The 22,560-nt window shown below is 39.3% G+C and overlaps 2 protein-coding genes across 4 annotated transcripts in view; one reads left to right on the top strand and one right to left on the bottom strand.

Annotated features, from left to right (window-relative positions):
• The window catches only part of ENPP3 (ectonucleotide pyrophosphatase/phosphodiesterase 3), a 43,813-nt gene extending 26,645 nt beyond the window's left edge, over nt 1-17,168 (bottom strand). Inside the window, exons 1-9 of one of the 2 annotated variants that reach the window (XM_040552133.1) lie at nt 16,486-17,168; nt 15,299-15,618; nt 12,115-12,193; nt 9,432-9,554; nt 8,122-8,247; nt 6,624-6,684; nt 4,127-4,224; nt 1,200-1,279; nt 483-602 (exon numbers count right to left, since the gene is read on the bottom strand). In XM_040552133.1, coding sequence (XP_040408067.1) covers nt 483-602; nt 1,200-1,279; nt 4,127-4,224; nt 6,624-6,684; nt 8,122-8,247; nt 9,432-9,554; nt 12,115-12,193; nt 15,299-15,415 — 804 coding nt within the window. In that variant the 5' untranslated portion in view covers nt 15,416-15,618; nt 16,486-17,168. The remainder of the gene's footprint in view (nt 1-482; nt 603-1,199; nt 1,280-4,126; nt 4,225-6,623; nt 6,685-8,121; nt 8,248-9,431; nt 9,555-12,114; nt 12,194-15,298; nt 15,619-16,485) is intronic. The other variant, XM_040552135.1, reaches the window with a different exon arrangement.
• Nucleotides 17,169-19,676: 2,508 nt separating this feature from the next.
• The window catches only part of MED23 (mediator complex subunit 23), a 37,429-nt gene continuing 34,545 nt past the window's right edge, over nt 19,677-22,560 (top strand). The window contains exons 1-5 of one of the 2 annotated variants that reach the window (XM_040552093.1): nt 19,677-19,825; nt 20,734-20,765; nt 20,874-20,961; nt 21,681-21,805; nt 21,951-22,062. In XM_040552093.1, coding sequence (XP_040408027.1) covers nt 19,766-19,825; nt 20,734-20,765; nt 20,874-20,961; nt 21,681-21,805; nt 21,951-22,062 — 417 coding nt within the window. In that variant the 5' untranslated portion in view covers nt 19,677-19,765. The remainder of the gene's footprint in view (nt 19,826-20,733; nt 20,766-20,873; nt 20,962-21,680; nt 21,806-21,950; nt 22,063-22,560) is intronic. The other variant, XM_040552092.1, reaches the window with a different exon arrangement.

The raw sequence follows: 22,560 nt of genomic DNA, 5'->3' as shown, positions 1-22,560 counted from the left end.
AAATGAAGTTTCTTGCTATCCTATTCCTTGTTTTTATATGCCTGGACTTTATAAGTGTATTTTTAAATGGATATATTATGGAAGTAGATTTGCAAATTTCATTGCATTAGCTAATTGTCAAAAACTAACTAACCAAAAAAACCAAACAAATACAACCTACAAAACAAAACCCTATCAAAAATTTACTAAGGTTTCCTGCGGCAAGAATTCCATTACAATAACAGCCAAAATATTTAAGGATTTTTCAGAAACTGTCACATTAAGAGAAATTTTTAAGTCTCTGAGTCAACATTTTAAAAGTTCTTTTACCTTCAGAAAGAAAACTGTTTTGTAGGCAGCCTATAATATGAACCCTACAGGACATTTAGCATGTACTGCATGTATATCACACAACTTTGCATTTTATTCTCTTTTTGGTTTTTTTTTTTTTATAATATGACACACGATCCCTTAGACATAGAGGAACAGAGAGGAAAACCTACCGGCTGTCCCTTCCACCACGAAGGCTGGAATTTTTCGGTCCCTGAAAGTGAAAAATGCTTGTTCAAGTCTACATCATACATGTTGTTATCAATAATACCATGAGATTCTGGATACAATCCCTGCAAAATGAAAACAAACAAACAAACATAAAACTATGAACCTTAAAATCAAATGAAACCTAAATTATGTTGCAATACACAGTACTGCAATTATTTTATGGCTGTTTTATCACAGAAACAGAATACATTTCCTATCTCACATAGTTCATCAGATTCCTTCCAGTGAATTCAGTGTGCCTTGCAAGTTCCCTTTCAGTTTTCCTGTTTTCTCCACAACCCAATTAAAAGCTGATATGCTATAGATTAAGTATCAGATATGTCACATGGTTACGTATCAGCTGCCAAACTCATCCTAACACAGACACTCATCAAGTGGCAGCGCCCTCACCCCTATTCATCCATATCCAATTAGACTGACAAAGATCAGGAATAACAGGTTCATAGGCCAGAATCAGATAACATACCTATGTAAGCATGTAGGCATGCCTCCTTCCTTCTACATTGCTGCATGTACTATCTCAGCATGTCTCTTTATATATCACTTCTATAGCTTGAGTTCCCATGTTCCACAAAAAGATTAGTTAATTCCTTGATACCACAAAATCTTTTCTGTGTCATATAGATAAAGAAAAGTACAAATAGCAAATTCTCACTTACTGTGACAATAGTATAGTGGTTTGGAAAAGTTTTTGTGGGGTAAGCAGCTCTCATGTATTTTGAATGTGTGCCACATGTTTCTGCAACAGATTACAGAATTAATATAAATTTCCTTTTTTTTTTTTTAGTTGAAAACTAACAGTCTTAAAAACAAACAAACAACAAAAATCACCACAGCCAGCTGCTCAGTTGTCCAGTTGCTATGGTATTAGACAGGAAATTTAACCCAAAAATAAAACACATACATTCTGGTGTTTCCTTGTGAGCTAGGTCTACACTCGATTGCCATCAATGAACACAGGACACTCAATTCAGCTGCCTGAACCCTATATGCCTGAGGTCATTTAAGACATCTTTAATGATTCTGCCCAGTCTGCAGGTGCTGCTCCTGCATCTGGTCTGCCAACCTAAATAGATGTCTCTCATACTTCAAATCACCCAAAGTGGCACTGGACATATACGTTTATGTAACCAGACTGAAGCCTCAGGTCAGACCAGGCGAGACAATCTGCAGAGCTGTCTGGTGATCAGAAGGACTCAGTTGCTACAGCGCTGGAGTCCAATGCCATTTTAGATACCCTCAGATATCCAAGACGTGTACAGGAAGCCAGCAGTTTTGATGCAAGATCAATGGGAGACCTGTGCCCTGATGTAGATGCAGAAAGCCACCCAGTCCTGTGGCACCCTCTGTAAGCTGAGCTGACATGCCCTCTAGGCACTTGCACCATACTGCACAGACTGTACTAACCCTAAGTGCACTGACTACAATGGACATGTAGATGTATATAGACATCTCCAAGAACATATCTAAATATAGGTGCCCTGCTCTGGACTGAATCCCATCCCAAGTGTCCAGGAAGGCTGGACATGCTTCAAGAATGAAAACTTGAAGGCACAGGAGTTTGTAGCAAGATGGGTGTCATTCTCTTTTCTCAGGTGACAAGTGATAGGACGCAAGGAAACAGACTCAAGTTGCATCAGGGGAGATTTAGATTAAGTTTTAGAAAGAATTTCTTCACGGAAAGACTGGCATTGTATTAGGCTGCTCAGGGAAGTGGTGGAGCTGCCATCCATGGTGGTATTTAAGAGACGTGTGGATGTGGAGCTTAGGGAAATGGTTTAGTGGTGGACTTGGCAGTGATGGACATCATTGGAATTGATGATCTTATGGGTCTTTTCCAACACAGATGGTTCCTTGATTCTTCCTCTCCAACCATTGTGCCACTTTTCAGCAATTAATTTTCAAAGGCACTTACCACACCTGAACATCTGTAATAGCTAAATGCACTGCAATTCAACTTATTTATCCACAAAATAAAAGGTGTGAAGACTCTAAGATGCCTTAATGCCATTTTTAACATGTCATGTGGAGAAACAACTCTGTATTAATCTGTAGTCAGCTGATTATTTGATTCACCAGAAGCACAATTTATTAGTTGATATAAAGCATTTCCATTAAAGAATATAAATTGATTTTAACTGAACAAGTTCAACTAAACAATTGAAAGCCTGATATTCATCAAAACTGTTCCAGTGTTGTACAGAAAAAAAGGCTTATAAGAATGTTTAAAGAGGGACTGAATAATTAACAAATGAGAAAATCAGAAGAATTTTTTTACAGATTTGTCTTGAACAGTAAAGGAGTTATTTTCATAACATATATTCTGTAACAACTTGCTTGATTAGCTCTCTTGAAAATGCTAGGTTAATGGAGTTCTAGAGAGGAAATATTTTATGGTACAAATCAGCTTGAAAGTCTTCCTTTTGCAAAGAAAGGAAATTCCCTTTTCTACTCACAGTAGATTATTGAGAAATATAAGCATGAGTGTGCATAAGTAAAGCTGACCACAAGTATTGAATTAGAACGGATCTTGTTTAAAGGGATTTCTTGGAAACATACACCTAGCATGGTTTTCATGCCTTATGTCAAATTGGCATTTCCTTTTCACCTCTTTCAAAAGACTGGAATTGAACAATGACTTCTTCATGCATGATTTCTTCACTGATTCAAATTCCCTCCATTGTCAGAAAGACAGCAAAGAATAAAATATTTGCACAAGAAGTCATTTGCACATTGTTTTAAGTTCAGGCTCCTGGATATCCTTTGTAATCCACAAACAAGATTGTTTACTATTCAGTAAGCAGAACATGATATATTCAGAACAGACACAAACACTGTCAATTTAGACTATTACTGCTGAGAAGAAATGAATAAATTTGCAGAGATTTTGTCCAGGTACAAAGCATCTTGAGAGTTGAGCTCTAAAATATACAGGAAATTTGAATACAAAGTATGCACTAATGGTTTTCAATTTTTAGAGCCCTCTACAGCACAAACTAAAGAAATACCGAGAAACAGTTGCTTGAACCTTACTGCAATTATATCAATACATTAATTTATACCAATACGTAAATTACATTATATTTAAGTCTAAGAATATTCACTGTCATTCTCTTAAATATGCAGCTTCTTTTTAATATGTTAAAATATCTGACTTGGAAAAGTGCACCTTTGAGGGATACTTCCCAATAACCTAATGCATTTTTTCTTAGTATTATACTTTAATGAAGATCTCCTTACTTAATAGAATTTTTACTGGAGTACAGAAAATGTATGAAATCCTTTGCTGGAACTATTTTTCAGCCTTAAACTGTATTTGAATGTATATTTCAAACTAGTTATTTAATAAAACACTGCAGACCAATATTAATGGCCTTCTTAAAAAAGAGTCGTTTGCTGTGCACTCAAATACAAGAATTAATGTAGAATATGAAATAATATAAGCATACAACTGATAAGGGAGACCTGATTTGGGATCTTCTTATTGTTGAGCAACATGTGAGCAGCATGTTGAGCAGCAAAAGGGACTAGAGAGGCTGTATGCAGATTTTTAAAGAAAACAGTCAAAGCACTTCTGGTAACTTACTGAGTTTTTCAATATTTGGCAGCAAAGAACTCCAAGTTTGCAAGTATTCCGCTCTGAAACCATCCATTGAAAAAAGGATAAGTGGTGGCACATCAAACCTGTAAGAAAATACAACTTCTTGATCATTAAGGAGTTTGAAGAGTTAGTGACTTGTTAAAGTCTTTAACAACAAAACAAATTCTATTTTTAAAAGCAGTGTCCAGAACTCCCATGTGATTCCGAGAATTAAAGTCACAGTGAGAGATAAACAAATAGCTCAAGTACAAATACACAATCCTTCTGAAAAAGAAAGCACTGAAGGCATAAAATACAAGCTACTCATTATATATACAGCCCATGAAAATAAATTGTTTGGTTCTTTTTCATCTTTTAATTACAAATATAAATCTACTGACTAGCATCCAAATTCAAGCCCAGAGTACAGAACAGCCAAAGCACCTCTGTACATAGCAGCATTGAATTCTGTCTCTTCTCTCTTTACACATCTTAAAAACCTTTCAGGGCACTTGCACAAGAACTGTAAAAGTACAGCAATCATCCAGCAGGCAGCTAGGGTCTGCTGGCCTCTGGGCTGGGAAGAGTAATCTCTGCACTGCCAGGTTTGTGCTGTTTACCTTACCACATTTGCTTTGTGAAGACATTAGTGGGCAGTCCAGGTTCTCTGTGGATTATATCTTTCAAGTTAGCTCTTTCATTGAGCTAAAGAAAGTTTTCTTACCTCAAGTCTGCTAACAGACTGCACACAAAGCTAAGAAAAGAATGCCGCTGCTATCATGCCTTTGGTAAGACTTATTGTAAAGGAACATGGATCAAAAGCCTTAGATCCAAGTTTATATGGAAGGTATGATAAAACATGTGCAAATTGAAATTGATCTCTAGAACAATGTTTAGATTATTGTTGTAAACGTTCTAATTAGGAAGTGCTACCTGTGAAAAAAAACTTCCAAGTTATTAGACATGTTTTTTTTTAACCAATCTAAAAGGACTGATAAAGAAAAAAATGCATTAGGAGATATAAAATGCTAGTGCTACAGCATTTTACTTATAACACAAATGGAAAAAAATCAGTAGGATCAAGTTATCTAGTTTTGCAATTCAGTCTTTTTGTTAACCATCAGTATGTATTCCACTGTTTCCTTAGAAAAAATAATGCTTACAATTGAATGAAAAATGTAGTTTGAAATAGGTTTCATTATGTGTGATATCTAAAATAAATAAAAATAGAACCAATTATTCGTAATTTGTAGAAAAGGTTCACTACATAAACCTGGAAAACATCTGAAAAGAATAACTATTGATTAAATGCAGTTACTAATATGTGACTTTGAAGAACTTTTTTGAGTAATACTTTGAGTGATGACTATAAAGTTATATATTCACATCACACAATATCACAAAAAAAAAAAAAACAAAAAACTATCCCAGTTTCTTGTTCACCATAGTGTTTCCAAAACACTAAAGTACACTGTCGTCAAAAGTTTTTATACAAACATTTTGCATAAAATAGCTTGCTGATTGGAGTTTGAAACAAAATGGAGCTTTATGTAGCTGTGTTGTTTACAGCACTTAAAGCGGCCTTCTTCCTCCACTGATGTCTAAATTTTAGCCTATGAAACTTTGTGAACTCTGTAAGTTATTTGTTAACCTAAGAAGTATGTATCTTTGTACCTATGCTTGGAGGTGCACGCAGGAACCCATGAACTTTAGAAAGAGGCTGCACTACTAAAGGTATAATTGCTATAATTAAGTATAATTTGGCAGTAAAATAGATAACATAATAATAACATGACAGATACTGAGACTGAGCCAGAAAATAATCCTTTTTATCTTGAGAACAACATTTAAACGATATTTCTGCCTATCCTATACTTATAATGTCTGCCTGTAGATATAAAATATCTTTATAAAATAACTACAGGTGGGCATCAGAATTTCCATGTTCCAGATATTGCAGATATAGCACTACTTTCATATTTTCTTTTTTAATTAACCTTTCCTCCCATATGTTCTTTGAGTAAAAATAAATAAATAAATAAATCTGTTACTTAGATAAAGAATTGCAGTCTTCTAAGTTATCTATCTAAGTTAATCTAAGTTATTGTAGCCTACATAAGTTCGTAGAAGGTCAAGATTGAATTATCAGAGATACTGTGCTAATAACCTAAAACGGACTATGAGCAATTTGTGATACATGAATCAACTCTAACTATTTTTCCAGGTCTTTGCAAACTGACTTTCAATCTGGATTTGAACTCCTGTACTCTGCTCTAAGCTGTAAATGATAAATGAATGTGCAACAAAATTACATAGGCTCTAGAAAAACAAAATGTTGCTAGCCATAATCCATTTCTATAGAAAATATTCTATAGGCAGGCATCTTATTCTCAGTAATTATAAAAATCTCTTAAAGACCTACTGCGGCTGAGTGAAGCATTTCTGCCCACCGTAATATTTCTTATTTGTTAAAAAGAAGAAAAAAAAAAAAACTTTATCCTACCCAGCTGGACACTGAGGAGTTTCAAGTGGTGTACATGGTTCTTCTACCCAAGGTATTTCACCTAAAATGACAAAAGAAAATACTGAGTTAGCATTACAAAATAATACAAACAACAAATAGTACAACAAAGAAGTTTCCTGGTTGACCTTTTTTTAGAGCTCTTTCTGACACTTTTTGTTTCAATACAGAATTATAGAAAAGTAGGGCTAAAAATACCTTTAGACATCATTTAACGCAACCTATTAGGCCTTTAGACACTGAAAGGACTAATGCTTACAGATGTAAGTTAAAAACAAAACACACATACTACACAAACAAGCAAACAAAATGGAGGAAAAACGTCTATGAAAGCTTAGCCTAAGTTTTATCTGGCTCTAAAGGAGTAACATTTAACTGTATCCAGGATCGACACCGGAATACTACCTTCTTTTTCTGCAGATTCCACTTATACATTTAGTGATGGCTGCCACAACTTCCTTTAGCCTTTATTTTTTATTTCCCCCTGCCTGTAAAGAGCCCAAACTCCTTCAGTCTTCCCTTGTTGGCCATGGCTTCTGACTTCCAGGTCTTTCTTTCTGTTATCCCTTGAATGCTCTACACCTGCTTCACATATACACTCATTTATGATAATGATCTGCCCATCCCTTTGGAAGAAATAAGGGAAATAAAAGAAGAAGTAAGAAAAGCATGAAAGGAAGGAAAAAAAAAATAAAGAAAAGAGAAGAAGCAGTGGCTGTTAAAGTTCTTGGCTTACCACAGAAAGCTTCTATCCTAATAAGCAATCAGAGGTGTGGATGTACACTAATCTTAACTAGGTCAATACTTTCTGCTCAAACAAATTAGCATCTAGCCAAACTCTTGACTGTTTTTAGCTTCCATTTGCAGTTAGGTGACAGATATAACATTGCAGAAGTTGACTTCAATCTCTGCCACCTCACAATATACAGGAGTTCTAATAACAGATAACACGTTTTAAGTCACCAGTATACTCTTCAGATATCATTTCTGTAATCCAATTTTACCAATGATGTTATGTGTTTAGACAGAGTCTGTATGAAATAATCAGGTATGAACAATGACATTCAAAATAAGTAAAACATAAGAAACTCATTTTATAAATTAATTTTTAGTAAAATGAAAGGGAAAGTTTTAATTAGGGCTCATTACTACTACTATAAGTACTTCAGATTCCATGGAGTTTGAAGCAGGAACCATGTCTCCAACTATTTTGGGGGGAAAAAAAATAATTGGCATAATGCTGCAGTATTCAGAACACTCTTTCTTATGAATGAAACTTCTCAAACTTCTCTCCAGAAATCTTCTTCTTCCTAGTCAGAAATACCAAAAGCTTAACCTCAAAACATCTTCATCTTCCAAAATGTAACTATAAGAATCCAGCCTTGAGAAACAAATGTATCGACCTTTATATTTCCAATGTTTGACCAAACATTTATTTCACAGGAACATTTACATAAAATTTTTCTGACTTCTGATTTACCTTTGCAAATGCTGTTGTAGTTTACACAGCAGTCTTTATTCTGCAAACAGTCATCAGAACAAGAACAGTAACTTCCAGGTAGCCTTTTCTCACCACAACGGAAATTAGTGCATCTCCAAGATCGGGCTGAAAATTATAAGAAAAAGATTACTATTCAGTGCACAGAATGTTATGTAAACTCCTTTGTGTTGAAATCTCCCAAACATACAGAAAAAAAAAAAAAAAAGAAAAAAAAAAGCTTTCGTTAAACCACTATTCATATGTCCTACTTGATTTACTTTAAAAGTTTCATGTAAGAGGAAAATTCAAGATTTCTCTTAACACATAAAAACACATAACATGTTGCTGCCATTGAATGGTAACACCAAATCATAGAATAATTCATTTTAGAAAGGTGTTACCAAAGCCATCTTGTTCAATGCCTTCCACCCTTCAAAAATAAATAAATAAATAAATTAATTAAAATGAAAGAAGGCAAGAGATCTTTTTTTTTTCTCTCTCTTGTGCATAATTCCCAGCAGATAGAGAAAAAAAAAAAAAAAAAAAAAAAAAAGATCTAAGGGTCTAAGGGCAGAAGCAGGCAGAAAGTGATAAGGATGAAGAAAAACTGAGCTGCTGCCAAGACAGCATAGGGACTAGCTGGAAAAGAATCTGGACTCGAAGCAGAAATAAACAAATTTCCTGGAAGAACACTGCAAACCTCTGATTCCATTAATTCACAAGTAATCCCCGAGCCTACATAAGGTCAACAATATCCTTTACAGGAACTCCCATTAATTTTCAAAAGGACAAAAAGTTCTGGTGCACAGGCATTGTTTCAGACCCCTAGTCAAAGAAAACCTGTCATTTCATTCACACTGGTCCATAACTTCATCTGGGCCAGGAAACATGCACTGTAAATGCTCTGGTCATCTGTGAAGGAGTTGGCTGTACTGTACTGTTGTGCTGTGCACTGCTGCATTGCATTGTGCTATACATGAAGCCCATAAAAATTGCTTTAATTAATATTTTTGCCTAAAAAGCATGTCTCTCCATAAGAAAAAAGATGAGGATATAATTTGAGAAAGAGATGGAAATATTTCATGCTAGGCAGTCTAACAACCTGAATGTAGCATCAACTCAACACCACTGGCTTCCTCCCTCCTCAAGTCAATATATGGCATAGCACGCCCCGAAACCTTTTTCCAGCATGGCCAGAGGGCCTTCTGTATATCAGTGTAAATACAAGAACTGATCTTTTTCCAATTAGTACTATGCAATAAAGCAGAATAGAATGGAAAACAATGAGCATGGACTGCTCAAGAACCTACTTGGCTCCACACAGGCATCTTCATAATCCCAGCAGCAGTTTTGACGCTCTTTGCACCCACTGTCACACTGGCAGCCTGCCACCTCTTTTCGATAGGGCTCGTCACATTTGTGCCTGCAGCTGACTGCAACGAGAAGGCAAGGGATCTCAATGACCAGGCTGCAAAACAGTCCTGTCCCAGCCAGGTCAGCTGAATGGATCATGGACATGGAAAGAAAGGTGATTAATTTTCCAAACCAATTTCCCAAGTCATTTTCCACTGCAGCCGCTAGTGCACAGGTCAGACCAAGCAACACGAGAGTTGTAGGAGGTCCTCTGGATGCTGAAGGTCCTGGGTTTTGTTTTGGTGTGCTCAGCCAGGACCTCTGGCACAGCTGTTTCTGCTACACTTCTCCCCACAGAGGCGATGCCCAGGTATCCCACCCTCCCACTGGTGTCTCCTCCGCTTATTTCTGGATCCAGGGTGCTGAGAGAAGAGGGACTCACACCCTGGGTGTGGGCCAAGGGCTCCCTGAGGGCTCTGCAGCAGCCTCATGTGGGCAGGGGCTGACAGTCCCCAGGCTGAGGTGGTGCCCTGGGCCCTGCGTGGTGGGGGGAGGCCCAGAGGGCTGGGCAGGGCTTAGTGGTGCGCTCCGTGGCCTGACCGTATCTCTCCCACCTAATCATTAAAAAGTGCCTTAAAAACCTGCAGGTTTGATTGTTTTGACCCAAAGAAAGAAAAGGGTCCACATAAAGGGCCTTGCACAGGAAATGGAGACGTGCAGTTCCTCACCACAGCTCTGATACCTTCAGGCAGGGAGCAAGAGTTCTGCCTCTTGGACATCCAAGGGCAACTCCAACTCTCCAAACATCACCTGCAACTCCACACGAACCACGATGAGCCTTGTGTCTGCAATCTCTGTGCTGCAGAAGTACTGTCTGAACCACCCTGAGCACCTACATTCCTAGTGTTCCCATCTACCCACAGTTATATAGCGATAAGTATAACTACTCAGATTTGCTGGTGCAATCCTATTATAGTTGCCAAAAGGTTCATGCTTGTGCAAGGTGTACTGCCTACAAAAATCAGGCTTTAATATCCACTATGTATGGATATGGAGCTATGAGCTAAAATTGCATTTTTTTCATGCTAGTCAGCTTGTTTCACATGTAGAAAGTTCACAAGTTGTACTTTGCTCTTCATGTGCATACAATAGCAATAATCATTCATTCAAGAAAGCTAGGCAAATAATTAGAATAAAAATATGTAATGAGCATACATGGATCTGTGAAAAGAAACATACAAATGGAAACAAGTAATAAAAGGTTGTATTCCATGTTCTGCCAAGGAAAAGTGTGATTTTTCACAAATGTTTATAAACATATGCAAACATTTTTGCTTCATTTTTAGTCTCTAAAGTATTTCATTTAATTTTCCCTCTATTCCCCAATTTCCTCTATTTTCCCCAATTGTTCCATTGACTTTAGAACAACTCAGAGTTGTTCAGATGGTCTACCTGAGTTAAAATGATATAGAATATACATGGTGAGTCTAAGTCAGAAGAAACATAAAACTCTTCCTCTGTCTGAAGCAGAACTGTTCATACTCCTAACAATCTGCAATCTATACCTCTAATTTCTTCACCATGTTTACAAAACTGCATGAGTTCTGTTAAGTTAGTATGTTACTTCACACTTCAGAATGCTACTTCATCTTTCTTAAGTAGATCTGGTTATAAAGGTAGCAAACAAAGTTTAGCAGTCCCTATTTAGGATTGCTCTGTAACATCTGCAGTCAGAGACACAAACACTCTCGTTCAGTGCCATCTTTCACCTTCCATTCACTTTCCACAACAATGATCAAGTTCCTCAGGTAAATGTCATTAAAGACTCATGTGGTAGGTATCTACATATTTTACACAGAAAGTTGTAATGCAACACATGTGCCATCAAACAGTAATTACAACTCCATTTCATCCTGCTAGAATTGAGTGATTGAATGAGTAAAGAGTTGATGTAGGTAAATATGTTTGATACATGTTGATTAGGAGTGAGATAGATACTGTCCTTTCTTGAACGCCTCCAGTATGAGATTATTATTGTTTTGATTCTAAGTGAGGTGTTATAACTCTCCGTGTGATGTCTATTTGTTCTGATCCTGCTTGACCCTGACATCAATATGCTATTCCGTTTTTTCAAATTAAAAGATAACATTCCACAAAATCAAAGCATTATACCTTTTTTACCACAGATTTGCAGAAATTGATGATTTCACAGAAAATTCATGATCAGTTTTAGCCACCTGAACTATGCCAAATGCACCCGAATTATGAATCTTGAAGGTGGTCCAATGATATCTCTTTTACAGAACATGTTGCTGAAATAATTGCAATGTATTATATATAATAAGAATGTCCTATCTCAAATTTTCTGAAAATATTATTAAGATAAAAATACCAAAGCTGTTGTGAACTAGATTTAACACTTCTAGAGTGAGAAGCAAGGCATTCAGTGGTTTAGGATAGGTTTTCAAGTATAATTATGTGTACAGATTTTATACTGTCCAACTTGAAAAATGCAAGAACTTTATTTTCATAGGTGGTAGGTTGTTACAGAACATTTATACTTTATAAAAGAGGGTTTGCTGACGGCCGTTAGCAGATCTACCTTAAGTTGTAATTATACTGGAAGTATCATAAACATACCTTGCTCCTGGGCTCCACGGTTTAGTCCAAGTCCCAAACCTAGTCCCAGCGACACAACCACCAAAGCAACTAGCAGAAACTGTCACACAAACACACAAAAATTAAAGTTCATAATTGTGATAAACTGTTATGTTTATTAGGAATTAACTATATGACATGGGAAGCACAGAAATAATAATCTTGTGAACTGTTTGTAAGGCAACGCCTAAATACTGCACTTTTAACCTAGGGCCGGTCCTATCTTGTAACTGAGGAATTCTTTGATAGGGAAAAGATAGTAGAAAGTAATGACTGTATTCACCTGTTTTGCAAATTCTTAATCTATGTAAAGAGAAGGAAATCCCCACCTTTCTCAAACCCAAAGCCTTTTTTATAGTTTCTGTACTTTCCTGAAATGCCCACAGGGGTTTCTTAAAAAACTCAGCTGGACTGAGGCTGCAAGCGTCAAGTTTTCATCCACTAGCCAGTTTCTTTTAATGAGTAAGACATCGTATTAGTGAGGTTAGAGAAAACTGGAAATGAACGAGCAGCCCAAGGAAAATGCGTAATAGAAAGTCGCATAATGGTTGGGAGACTGGGGAGGAGCTGAGGAAACCTTTATCAGCTTAACAGACACTCTAGATGTGCTGGCTAAAAGGCACGGTGAAAAACGACAACTCTCTATATTACAGCGTATCCATTTTTTACTTAGGCAGTAACAGGAAGGAAAATGCCTGTCAGAGAAAAGAACCATAAAACAATCCAGCTTACTTCCCGCTTTTGTCTCAGAGCCTAATTCTGTCTCCTGCCGCTTCCAGCAACCATCAGGCACTAGCAAATACCGAGATTCAAAACGGAGTAGAAATGAGAGCAGCTTACCCTCATACTTTTCATTACTGTAATAGAGCCTCTAGGGAAGCACCCTAGGCTTTTCATTACTGCCCATGCTGCCCCAATACTTCACCAAATGGCAGCAGCAGAGAGTGCTGCCCTGTTCTCAGGTGAGGGGTGGGTGTACGCTTTGGCCACAGAGCAGCTCCACTCCAGGACACAGCCTAAATGCGCATCATTCCTACCTGCAGACTGGGAAGATCAACCTTACTTGCTCCCTGCTGCTCACTCCCTGGTTTTTGGACAGGAGAAATACCCCAGCAGTAGGAATGGAAATGAATTGGTGAGAGAAATGGGTAAAAGAGACTGGTGGGAAAAGCATGAATTGGAAGGATTGCCCAAAGTGGCAGAAGAGTCTCTTGAAGAGTCTCTTGAAGAGAGACCCCGGGTGTGAAGGTAGCGGTTTAATGTCACATCCAGTCAAGCAGGACTGAGAATTAGCAGTCACATCTGGGCTAGAACACCTGCCTCTTTCTGGATGGGGAGCACAATTCTTCCAGTGTACTGTAATTGGTTTTGTTTCCTGAGCACAGACCAGACCAATCCCCAGGGCTTGCAACCTTCATCTAAAAGTTCACTCTGGTTTTACCCTCCATTTTCTTACAAACTTATATTTGTAATTGAAGTAAATAGGCAATACTAAATTTAAAGGATAGCTACTACAGCAACTAAATGTTCCCACTGCTGCAAGTCAGTAGAGAGCTGAAGTAAAAACCAAAAACTCATGTTTAACAGGTATAGACACAAGGTATTGCATTTTATTACCAAATTTACACAAAGGCCCTTGATTTTGGGACGTTGATCCTTAAGGTAAAATAACATCAGTAGCACCTATTCAAATCCTCAGACTTTCTACTGCTAACTTCTATGTCTAAATTCACGACTAGGGCTTCTTATTCATAAAAAAGTTGTCCCTAATGTATATTCTCTGACTGTCCTCTGGAGGACCTACTAGGTAGTGTGACTACTCACTGAGTACACAAGTCTCCATCTGAACTTTCAGGAAAAAGTTACCAAGGAAGTAGTTCATTCATGTAGTTTCTCAAAAACATAAATCAATTGTTTAGAATATTAACAGCTGACACCTCCAATATCGAGGTTTTGTTTCTTATAAAGGCAAGCATTTGAAAACCATTGCATTTGGAAAAACGAATATTTTATGATACTTGAACTTCTCAGTTTACTCTCCTAAGTACCTTTTGAAAGTACTGTTTACTTTCCTTCTCGGTTAAACATTCTTCTTACACTGTTTCTCCATTAAATTATTTTTATTGAAGACTTAAGGAAAACAATGTCTGTTATTTTCACTTCTCTTTTTTTCTCCATTTCCAAAATTTCTTGTATATTTTATGCAATACTTGCATAATGCAGCATTAAATAGGAACTTGCATTATGTGACATTGTTCTGATGACATAATGCTGAAGAATATCACAACCTGCCTCTCTTTTTCATGGGGCTGTTTTCAAAATTAAGTTTTTAGTCTTTTGAAAGTCAGTACCTGTCATTTTCAGTAAATTCCAATTCTAGATGCAAGAGCTTGTGTAAACACACACACATATGTATGTATAAATATATATATAAATTTAATATTTGTTTCATTTATGGTCAGAAACAGAAGCCTAAAATGTGTACCAGTTCTAACAAAAGATTTCAAAAATGTAGAAAAAAAAACAAACAACACGCATTCTTATCTACAAGGTAGCTGAATGACTCTTAAAGCCCTGGGGAAGAAGGAAAGAGTTGGCACAGTATTTGAGACGTGAGAATGACAATACTGGATGAAATGGTTCATTCATCTTTTCTTGTACCTTGCTTTGGGAGTGATTTTCATCAATGCCTTGCCTACATACTCTTTTTTATTAATGACAAATCCAAAGACACAAAAGAATAAGCAAAAAGGAACTGGGGATGCATTGGCCACAAACAAATGTATAAAATAGTATACTGAAGCACTGTCCGCTGTGCAAAAGATCTATCAGTTTATCATAGCAAAAGAAAAAGTCTAATTAATTGCCAGGAAATATATATATATATATATATATAAACACACATATACATATATACATATATGTATATTTGACAGTATTAAACTGCTGGATAAGTACCACAAGAACTTTAGAAATCTGCCAGAGAAATTAGTACCTTTGTGCTGTAGAACTTTAGGCACCAATTACCAAGCTACCCTGAATCATTACATTAATACAACAAAACTAGTAAAAAGTCTACAGATTTGAAAATTGTAAAGTTTCTACAGTTCTGAAAGGAAAAAAAAAAAAAAAAGAGTAGCAGCCCTGAAGAACAGCGCCTACTTACAGCACAGATTATCTTGTATTTCTGTAGTGTTTTTTTCTTCACATACTGTGATGGTTGTAACATCATGTCATCCAAACGTCTGCCTTGATGCATGTCTAGTTCATCGCGAGGATTCATTTTGCCGAGGTCTGCCTCTCAGTTGCGCGTATGCTGTGCTCCTTTGGCTCCCCAGCTGGGTTAGCTGCAGCTAAGAGGCTGCTTCTGCTTCAAGTGTGTGTGTACTTTGCTCAAAGGTTTCTAATGTGGTCTTAGCTTTTACATCGGTGATAGGTTTGCAGGAAGCCAAAGTAAGCAGGAAAACTACTCAGCAAGGTCAAAGGCTGAAAAGAAATATTCACGTAGAGAGAACTGTTTTGCCACATTTCAAGATAAAGATGGCAATAGATAAACTGTAGATTAGGAATAATATGTTGCTAAGCAATAACTTGCAAAAACTACACAACTTTGACTACTCAACTATTTGTTAAAAGCCTGTCATCCAGAGTATTTCTTGACTTCACAGAAAGCGTCTGGGATTCTGTTAAACACGTTAAATAAAACCAATACCTAAGTAGATGGATAGCTTCTGCTCTATGTTACATCTATGTTTTGAGTTCCATTCCCTTATTTAGCACCAGAGGATTCCTCCCATTGAGTTTCAATCCATTTTTGTCATAGACTTCTTTCAGTCTGCTACACTTTTTTTTTTTTTCCAGTAGTGGTAGACGCACTCATTAAAGACAAATGGTAAACAGCCAAATCAAATTCAATAAAAACAAAATTTAAATACATTTTGAAATGTATTCCTCATTCAGTTTGGTGGTTAATGGGAGGTCTGTTTGTTATGGAAATGTATAGCCTTCATAGCCTCCCAGGATTGAGAATCAGGGTTCTTGAATCATAACCTATTGTAATTACTCAAATTTTTATCCAATTCTAAAGTTGAGTACCACATGAGTCATAATTTAAAATAAATTTATAACATTTATTATAAAAAACAAATGCAAAACATAGAACCATATGAGCTGCTATGAAGAAAATTAGCTCTCTCCCAGCCAGCCCAAACCAACACGATCTCCACACCTTATTATATGCCATTTACGTTATGCTTATGTCTCACACTATTCAATACATCGTCATTTAACCACCGTGTCCCTGCCCATCCTTTGATATATACACAGATACCATTCTCTTAGTCTGTGGTTCACCTTTGTAAAATGTTCCTGAAATGTCCATGGACATATCTTCATGACTTGGGTTCCAGCTGTTATGGTGGTCACAGGACAGGAGAGGGGGTGTGATGTTACTGGCTGCCAAAGCCAGCTCAAGCTGGGTCACTGCTGCACTTGCGTGGCTTTTTGTGAAGCTCATTCTTCATCGGTTTGAGTGGTTCCCGCTGCAGTACTTCCTACAACACGCAACTCAAATCATGGGTTACAACTTAAGGGTCTATCCATTCCAGTCTTCACCCTTTGTCCCTTTGGAGCAGACTATCAGACTTATCTTTGCAACAGACTCCTCACTCTTGCCCGTGCTCCTAATCAAGGGTTGCAATTCCTGTAGGGGTAGTGCTGCAGTGTGGACTTACTCGGAAGGCACAAGTCCCTCTGACTTGAGACGCTGCAGTTGCAGCCTGTCCATTAGCAGCACAGGAAAAAACAGCAATGCCCTGGCAATTTGTCAACCCAGGGACATGGCCTTTGCTGTTATCAAAATGTTCCCAGGCACAGCAAAACATGATGCTAAGTGCAGCAAATAGCAGCGGCTAACAAGCACTAGACTCTGATACAGAGAAGCAAGCAAGACCTGTAGCAAGCACAGAAACCTGCCAATGCCAATAGCTGAACAGTGTAACAGCTATAAATTAGGTCTAGGACATTCCAATCAAATCTGTTATTATCTTGAGCGCCACTAGCCCCAGGTTGGGTGCCAAAAAGCACTCTGGTGGGTTAACCCCTGTAGGCAGCCAAGCCCCACCCAGGCACTTGGTCCCTCCCTCCCAGAGGGATGGAGAACTGCAGGAGTAGAAAAACAATAAAACTCATGGGCTGAGCTAGAGTCAGTTTAATAGGTAAAGTAAAGCTGCATGCACAAGTAGAGCAAAACAAGAAGATAGAACTTGTTTGCTGTCCTCGTATAACAATTGTGAGAATTAAATTGTGTTTTTTGCAATAGAAAATACTACTAACCTTGCATATTTGAAAGTGATTGCGCAGGCATAACAGTGGGGGGTATGTTAGGCAGATAAGGGGACAGTGGAAGGTCCCACTGTCCCAAAATATGGAGGATGGCTAAGAAAAACAAGACAAGCAGTTGTGGAATCAGCAAAAACAAAACAAACAACCAAAAAAAGATCACGGTCCCCTCCAGTAATGAGAGAAGAAGAAAAAAGGGGGAAAATGAGAAATTATAGGTTGGTCAAATAAAATTGTACATATATGGTATAGTAACAAGCATCGAGTAGGTTGTGAGCCTGTCGTACTCAGCCAGTGAGGAAACAGGGAAGGAGTCGAGTGTTGGGTAATAGGGGATATAAGGTTATGATACACTTCTGCTGTGGGCTCCTGCTATTGCAGTTGTGAATAAAAATGCTGCTTCACTGAGATCCTCGCCTGAGCCTGTGTTATTGGCTGCAGATTGTTTCTCACATATAATGTTGCTTGTCAAAATGTTTGCTTGCTTTTTTATATATTTAAAGTCATTTTGTACGGTGTATTTCCTTTTCTGTCACTGGAATTACAGGGTCATTTCTTTCTCATGCAAATGTTTCTTTTCTTCCTTGTTTGGTCAGGCTTACAGCTCCATTTTACTTAACACACAGAATCTGCCACGGCCTCATTCCTTGGCAGAGACAACTACGTGTAATCCCAGCCCTTAAGACTTGTACTGTTCTTCCTCTTTGACGCTTGGGTCCCTTACACAAGGCACGACGACCTTTACTTAGACCTGACTTGCTCAAGTAATGGCCCTGACTTGGGCCTCAGCTCTACCTCAGGGACCAGGTTCTCTGCCATAGGTAGGATCATCTGTAGTTCAGTTTTATTAAAATGAGACGAATATGGCGGTTTCACACTGATGGACTCCTAAACTCCACCACATCGTCCTTCTGCTCCCCTTCCTCAACACAACATGGGCAGAAAATATGATATAAAAAAATGGGGCTGAGATAAGGACAGGGAAATCACTGACCATTTACTATCACAGGCAAAACAGACTCAGTGTGGGAGATTAATATAATTTGCTGCCTATTGCTAACAGACTAGAGCAGTAAGACACTAAAGCAAGCTACAAAGATCTTTCCCCCCATCCACCCTCTTCCACCTCCTCCCCAAGTAGCACAGGGAATGGGGGCTGCGGTCAGTCCCTGACGCTTCGTTCCCGCCGCTCCCTCACGGTCTCTCTCTGCCCCTGCTCCACGTGGGGTCCCTCCCACGGGATGCCGTCCTTCCCGAAATGAGCCTGAGGGGGCTGCCCACAGGCAGCAGCTCTCCAAGACCTGCTCCCACACGGCTCCGTACCACGGGGTCCATCCCCCAGGAGCAAACTGCTCCAGCACGGGTCCCCCACGGGCAGCAGCTCCCCCCAGCCCCCCTGCTCCTGCGTGGGCTCCTCTCCACGGGCTGCAGCTCCGGCCCGGGGCCTGCTCCTGCGGGGGCTCTCCATGGGCCGCAGCCTCCTCCAGGCCACATCCACCTGCTCCACCGGGGGCTCCTCCACGGGGGGGCTGCAGCGTGGAGATCTGCTCCGTGTGGGACCCATGGGCTGCAGGGGGACAGCCTGCTCCACCAGGGGCCTCTCCACAGGCCCCAGGGGAACTGCTGCTGCCTGCCTGGAGCACCTCCTGCTGCACTGACCTAGGGGTCTGCAGGGCTGGTTCTCACTCCTTGCTCTCCCAGCTGCTGTTGCACAGCAGTTATTGTTTGTTTGGTTTTTTTTTTTTTCCCTTCCTTATATTTGCTCTCACAGAGGTGAGACACCCAGCATTGCCCCCTGGCTCAGCTCTGGCCAGCAGCAGGTCCCTTTTGGAGCTGGCTCTGATCTGCCATGGGGCAGCTGCTGGGCTCTGCTCCCAGAAGCCACCCCCGGCAGCTGCCCTCTACCAGACCTTGCTGTGTGAATCCACAGCACCAAAGGCACCGTTTATGAGATAAATCACTGTTGGGACCTATTAGGGAGTTCAAGACTGTCCTGCGATCCACTTTTAAAACGCAAAATAGGGTGTGGTATTTGGGCCAAGTAACGTGGCCCAGGACTCTAGTTATAAAGTTAGATTAGGTTTAAAATAAAGGTAGCCCTTCCCTTCCCTTTCCTCCCTCCCCGCCCGGAACGCTGTAGCTGCGGAACGCCCGTGCCGCGCACCGCTTCCCGGGGGGGGGGGGGGGGGGGGCGGCGGCGGAAGCAGCCGGGACCTTCCGGCGGGGGCGCGGGGCCGCCGCCTGCGGCTGCCGAGGGCCCGGCGGGGGCGGGCGGCGGGTGCGCGGCGGGGCCATGGCGCTGCCCATGGCGCCCATGGAGACCCAGCTGCAGAGCATCTTCGAGGAGGTGGTGGTGAGTCCGGCCGGGCCTGCAGGCCCGGGGCGCCGTGCGGTGCGGGCGGCGGAGCCCTGACGGGAATGGCGGCCTGAGGTTGTTCGTGGCGTGGTATTTGTCCGTACCTGGCTGGCCTCTTTGTTTGATAACTTTTATTTATTTATTTATTTATTTATTTTTATTTATTTATTTTCATGTTGTCATTCAGATTGTGACTTGACTGTGCTGTCGCTGCCTGTTTTTTCAGCAGTATTCTTTCCCTAGAGTTGTAATGGGACAAAACAAAACGTTTTAACAAATTTTCATGGCATTTTTGAAGCTGTAACTGAGAAAATACCATGTAGTCGCTTTCACTGTTGCTATTAGTCATCTTATGGACAGCAGCGAAGCTTACTTATGTTTCTGTGCGGAACAGATGAGTGTCAGGTTTTCTTCAGTGTCTTGAAAAGGCTGAGAGTTACAGTCATGTCTAGGCTTTGCAGTTGAGCATAATGGTATTTAAGAAGAAAAAATGCTTTAGAAAAGATAAACTGTATATTCATAGATAATTTTCTACTGCAAGGCCGTATGATCGCTTAATGGAATTTTAAAAGCAATGGACTTAAACTCGGATGGAGAAGTAACTGTGTATACAATTGATTTGTGTAACCAAATGTCATGAAACAGGAGTGGGACAAAAAACTTAGTGGGATTCAGAAATACTGGTTTCTTCAAGTGTGGGAGAAGAGCTGCAGTTACAGAATTGAATCATTTCTACAACTTTGGGACGTAAATTAAGAAAGAGTCTAGCATAACACAACAAATGCATCCACCTCTGATACAGTCCCATAGGAGTCTGGTTGTTATTCCTTAGTGTTGCATCCTGCTGGTTAGGCACCCTTGGAAAATCTTGTCACAACAGCTCACCTGGGGCTTTTCTCTTGCAGAAAACGGAGGTAATTGAAGAAGCTTTTCCTGGGTGAGTGTGATGTTAGATTTTTTGTTTGTGACTTTCTGTGTAAATGTATTTTTCTACTTGTGCTCTTTCGCTGGTGTAATGCTAACAACGTTTTCTCATTTGCATTAGTATGTTTATGGACACTCCTGAAGACGAGAGAACCAAACTGATCAGCTGCCTGGGTGCTTTTAGACAGTTCTGGAGCAGTCTTTCCCAGGTTAACATTTAATTTGTTGCTTCGATATACTTTTTTTTTTTCCCCCCCCATGTAGTATAACCTTGTCTAGTAGACAAACACTTAAGCTATAAGGTCTGTTTCCAGTTATTCAGAATCTGATTTCAGGTATGGCATGGTAAAGAATATAGGAAGACTATGCAAGAAAAAGATCAGCTTTTACATTAGAAAGGCTATATAGTTGTTTAGCAAAAGTTGTGCATTTCTAATAAAGATAACCAATTGGAAGTAGTAACTGTTAAAAAAAAGTTATTTTTGGTAGAAGTGAATAAGTAGAAAAAAAATGAAAATAATGTTTATGTTCAAAAATGACCTTTTAATAGTTAGATGCCTCTAGGCATTCTTCCTGTAATGGGAGATCTACTCATCTTCATTTTCAGTGAATTTGATTATAACTGATACGGGAAGAATTGTATAAAACGATTCTACTTTACTCTCTTCTGTGCTGAACCCATATGTGAACAACAAGGTTGACTATAGAAATCAGTTTCAGGTATGAGACTTCAGTGGGAAGTGTTTACAGTACTGTATCAAATGACTTGTAGGGAAAACTGAATGTTGGACAACTGGACTAAAAACATTGTAAATCTCATTCTTATCTCCTGTCAGTTTCAGTTCTTCACGATAGGACTTTATATGAATTTTATGGTTTGTTTCATTACCCGTAGATACATTGTTTCTCCCCTATGCTGTTTTTTCAGGAATCCCATGAACAATGTGTCCAGTGGATTGTAAGATTCATTCATAGCCAACACAGTCCTAAAAGAATTTCTTTTCTTTATGACTGTTTAGCAATGGCAGTTGAAACTGGACTTTTGCCACCCAGGTAAGTTAAGCCACAGTGGGTCAATAAATAGGATACTTGGAGGCTGCAATATTGCAGGGTTTTATGTGAGGGTATTATTAAAGTATTGCTGAAGAGCACGTGCTTATAATCCGTCATTCATTCTTGCTTTGTCTTCCTCTGCTAGGATGGTTTGTGAATCTCTGATAAACTCCGATACGCTTGAGTGGGAAAGGACACAGCTGTGGGCCTTAACGTTTAAATTGATCCGGAAAATTATCGGAGGTGTAGACTACAAGGTATTTTCCCCCCATTCCTTTCTTTGTGAGAAGATGTATTGCTTTATGGCTTTGCTCTTATGCTTTTGTGCTGGTGAATTCCAGTGTTTCAAAGTCTGCTTTGTTAATGAAAGAAAAAGGTAACTGAGTGAGGCCAGTTTTAATGCTTTTTCGTAACTGTGCTTTACGGTAATAGATAATTCTGTACAGATATGCAACTTCTCCTACTCTCTTTTATAGCACACAGTCATCTTCCATCCCTTTATTGATTACTAAATATCCCTCGTGGTTGCATAAGTGGTACATACAGAAGAGTAATGCTATCAAGCAGTAAGGCTGAAGTTCTTACATTTGCTCTGCCCCCTGTTGCTACATAGGAAAAGCAAGTCTGAGTCCTTGGCATGGTCCGACTCCAACAAAAGGAGTAGAAAACCATGCATCTCTCTCAGAAGAAGACCACTTCACAAATGTTGGTGGGCAAGATGTTGTTAGAGCAAAACCCATAAAGCACAACATTGT

Source organism: Cygnus olor, chromosome 3 (assembly GCF_009769625.2).
Source record: "Cygnus olor isolate bCygOlo1 chromosome 3, bCygOlo1.pri.v2, whole genome shotgun sequence".
NCBI classification, from domain to species: Eukaryota; Metazoa; Chordata; class Aves; order Anseriformes; family Anatidae; genus Cygnus; species Cygnus olor.
This window is presented reverse-complemented; position numbering and strand designations above follow the sequence as displayed.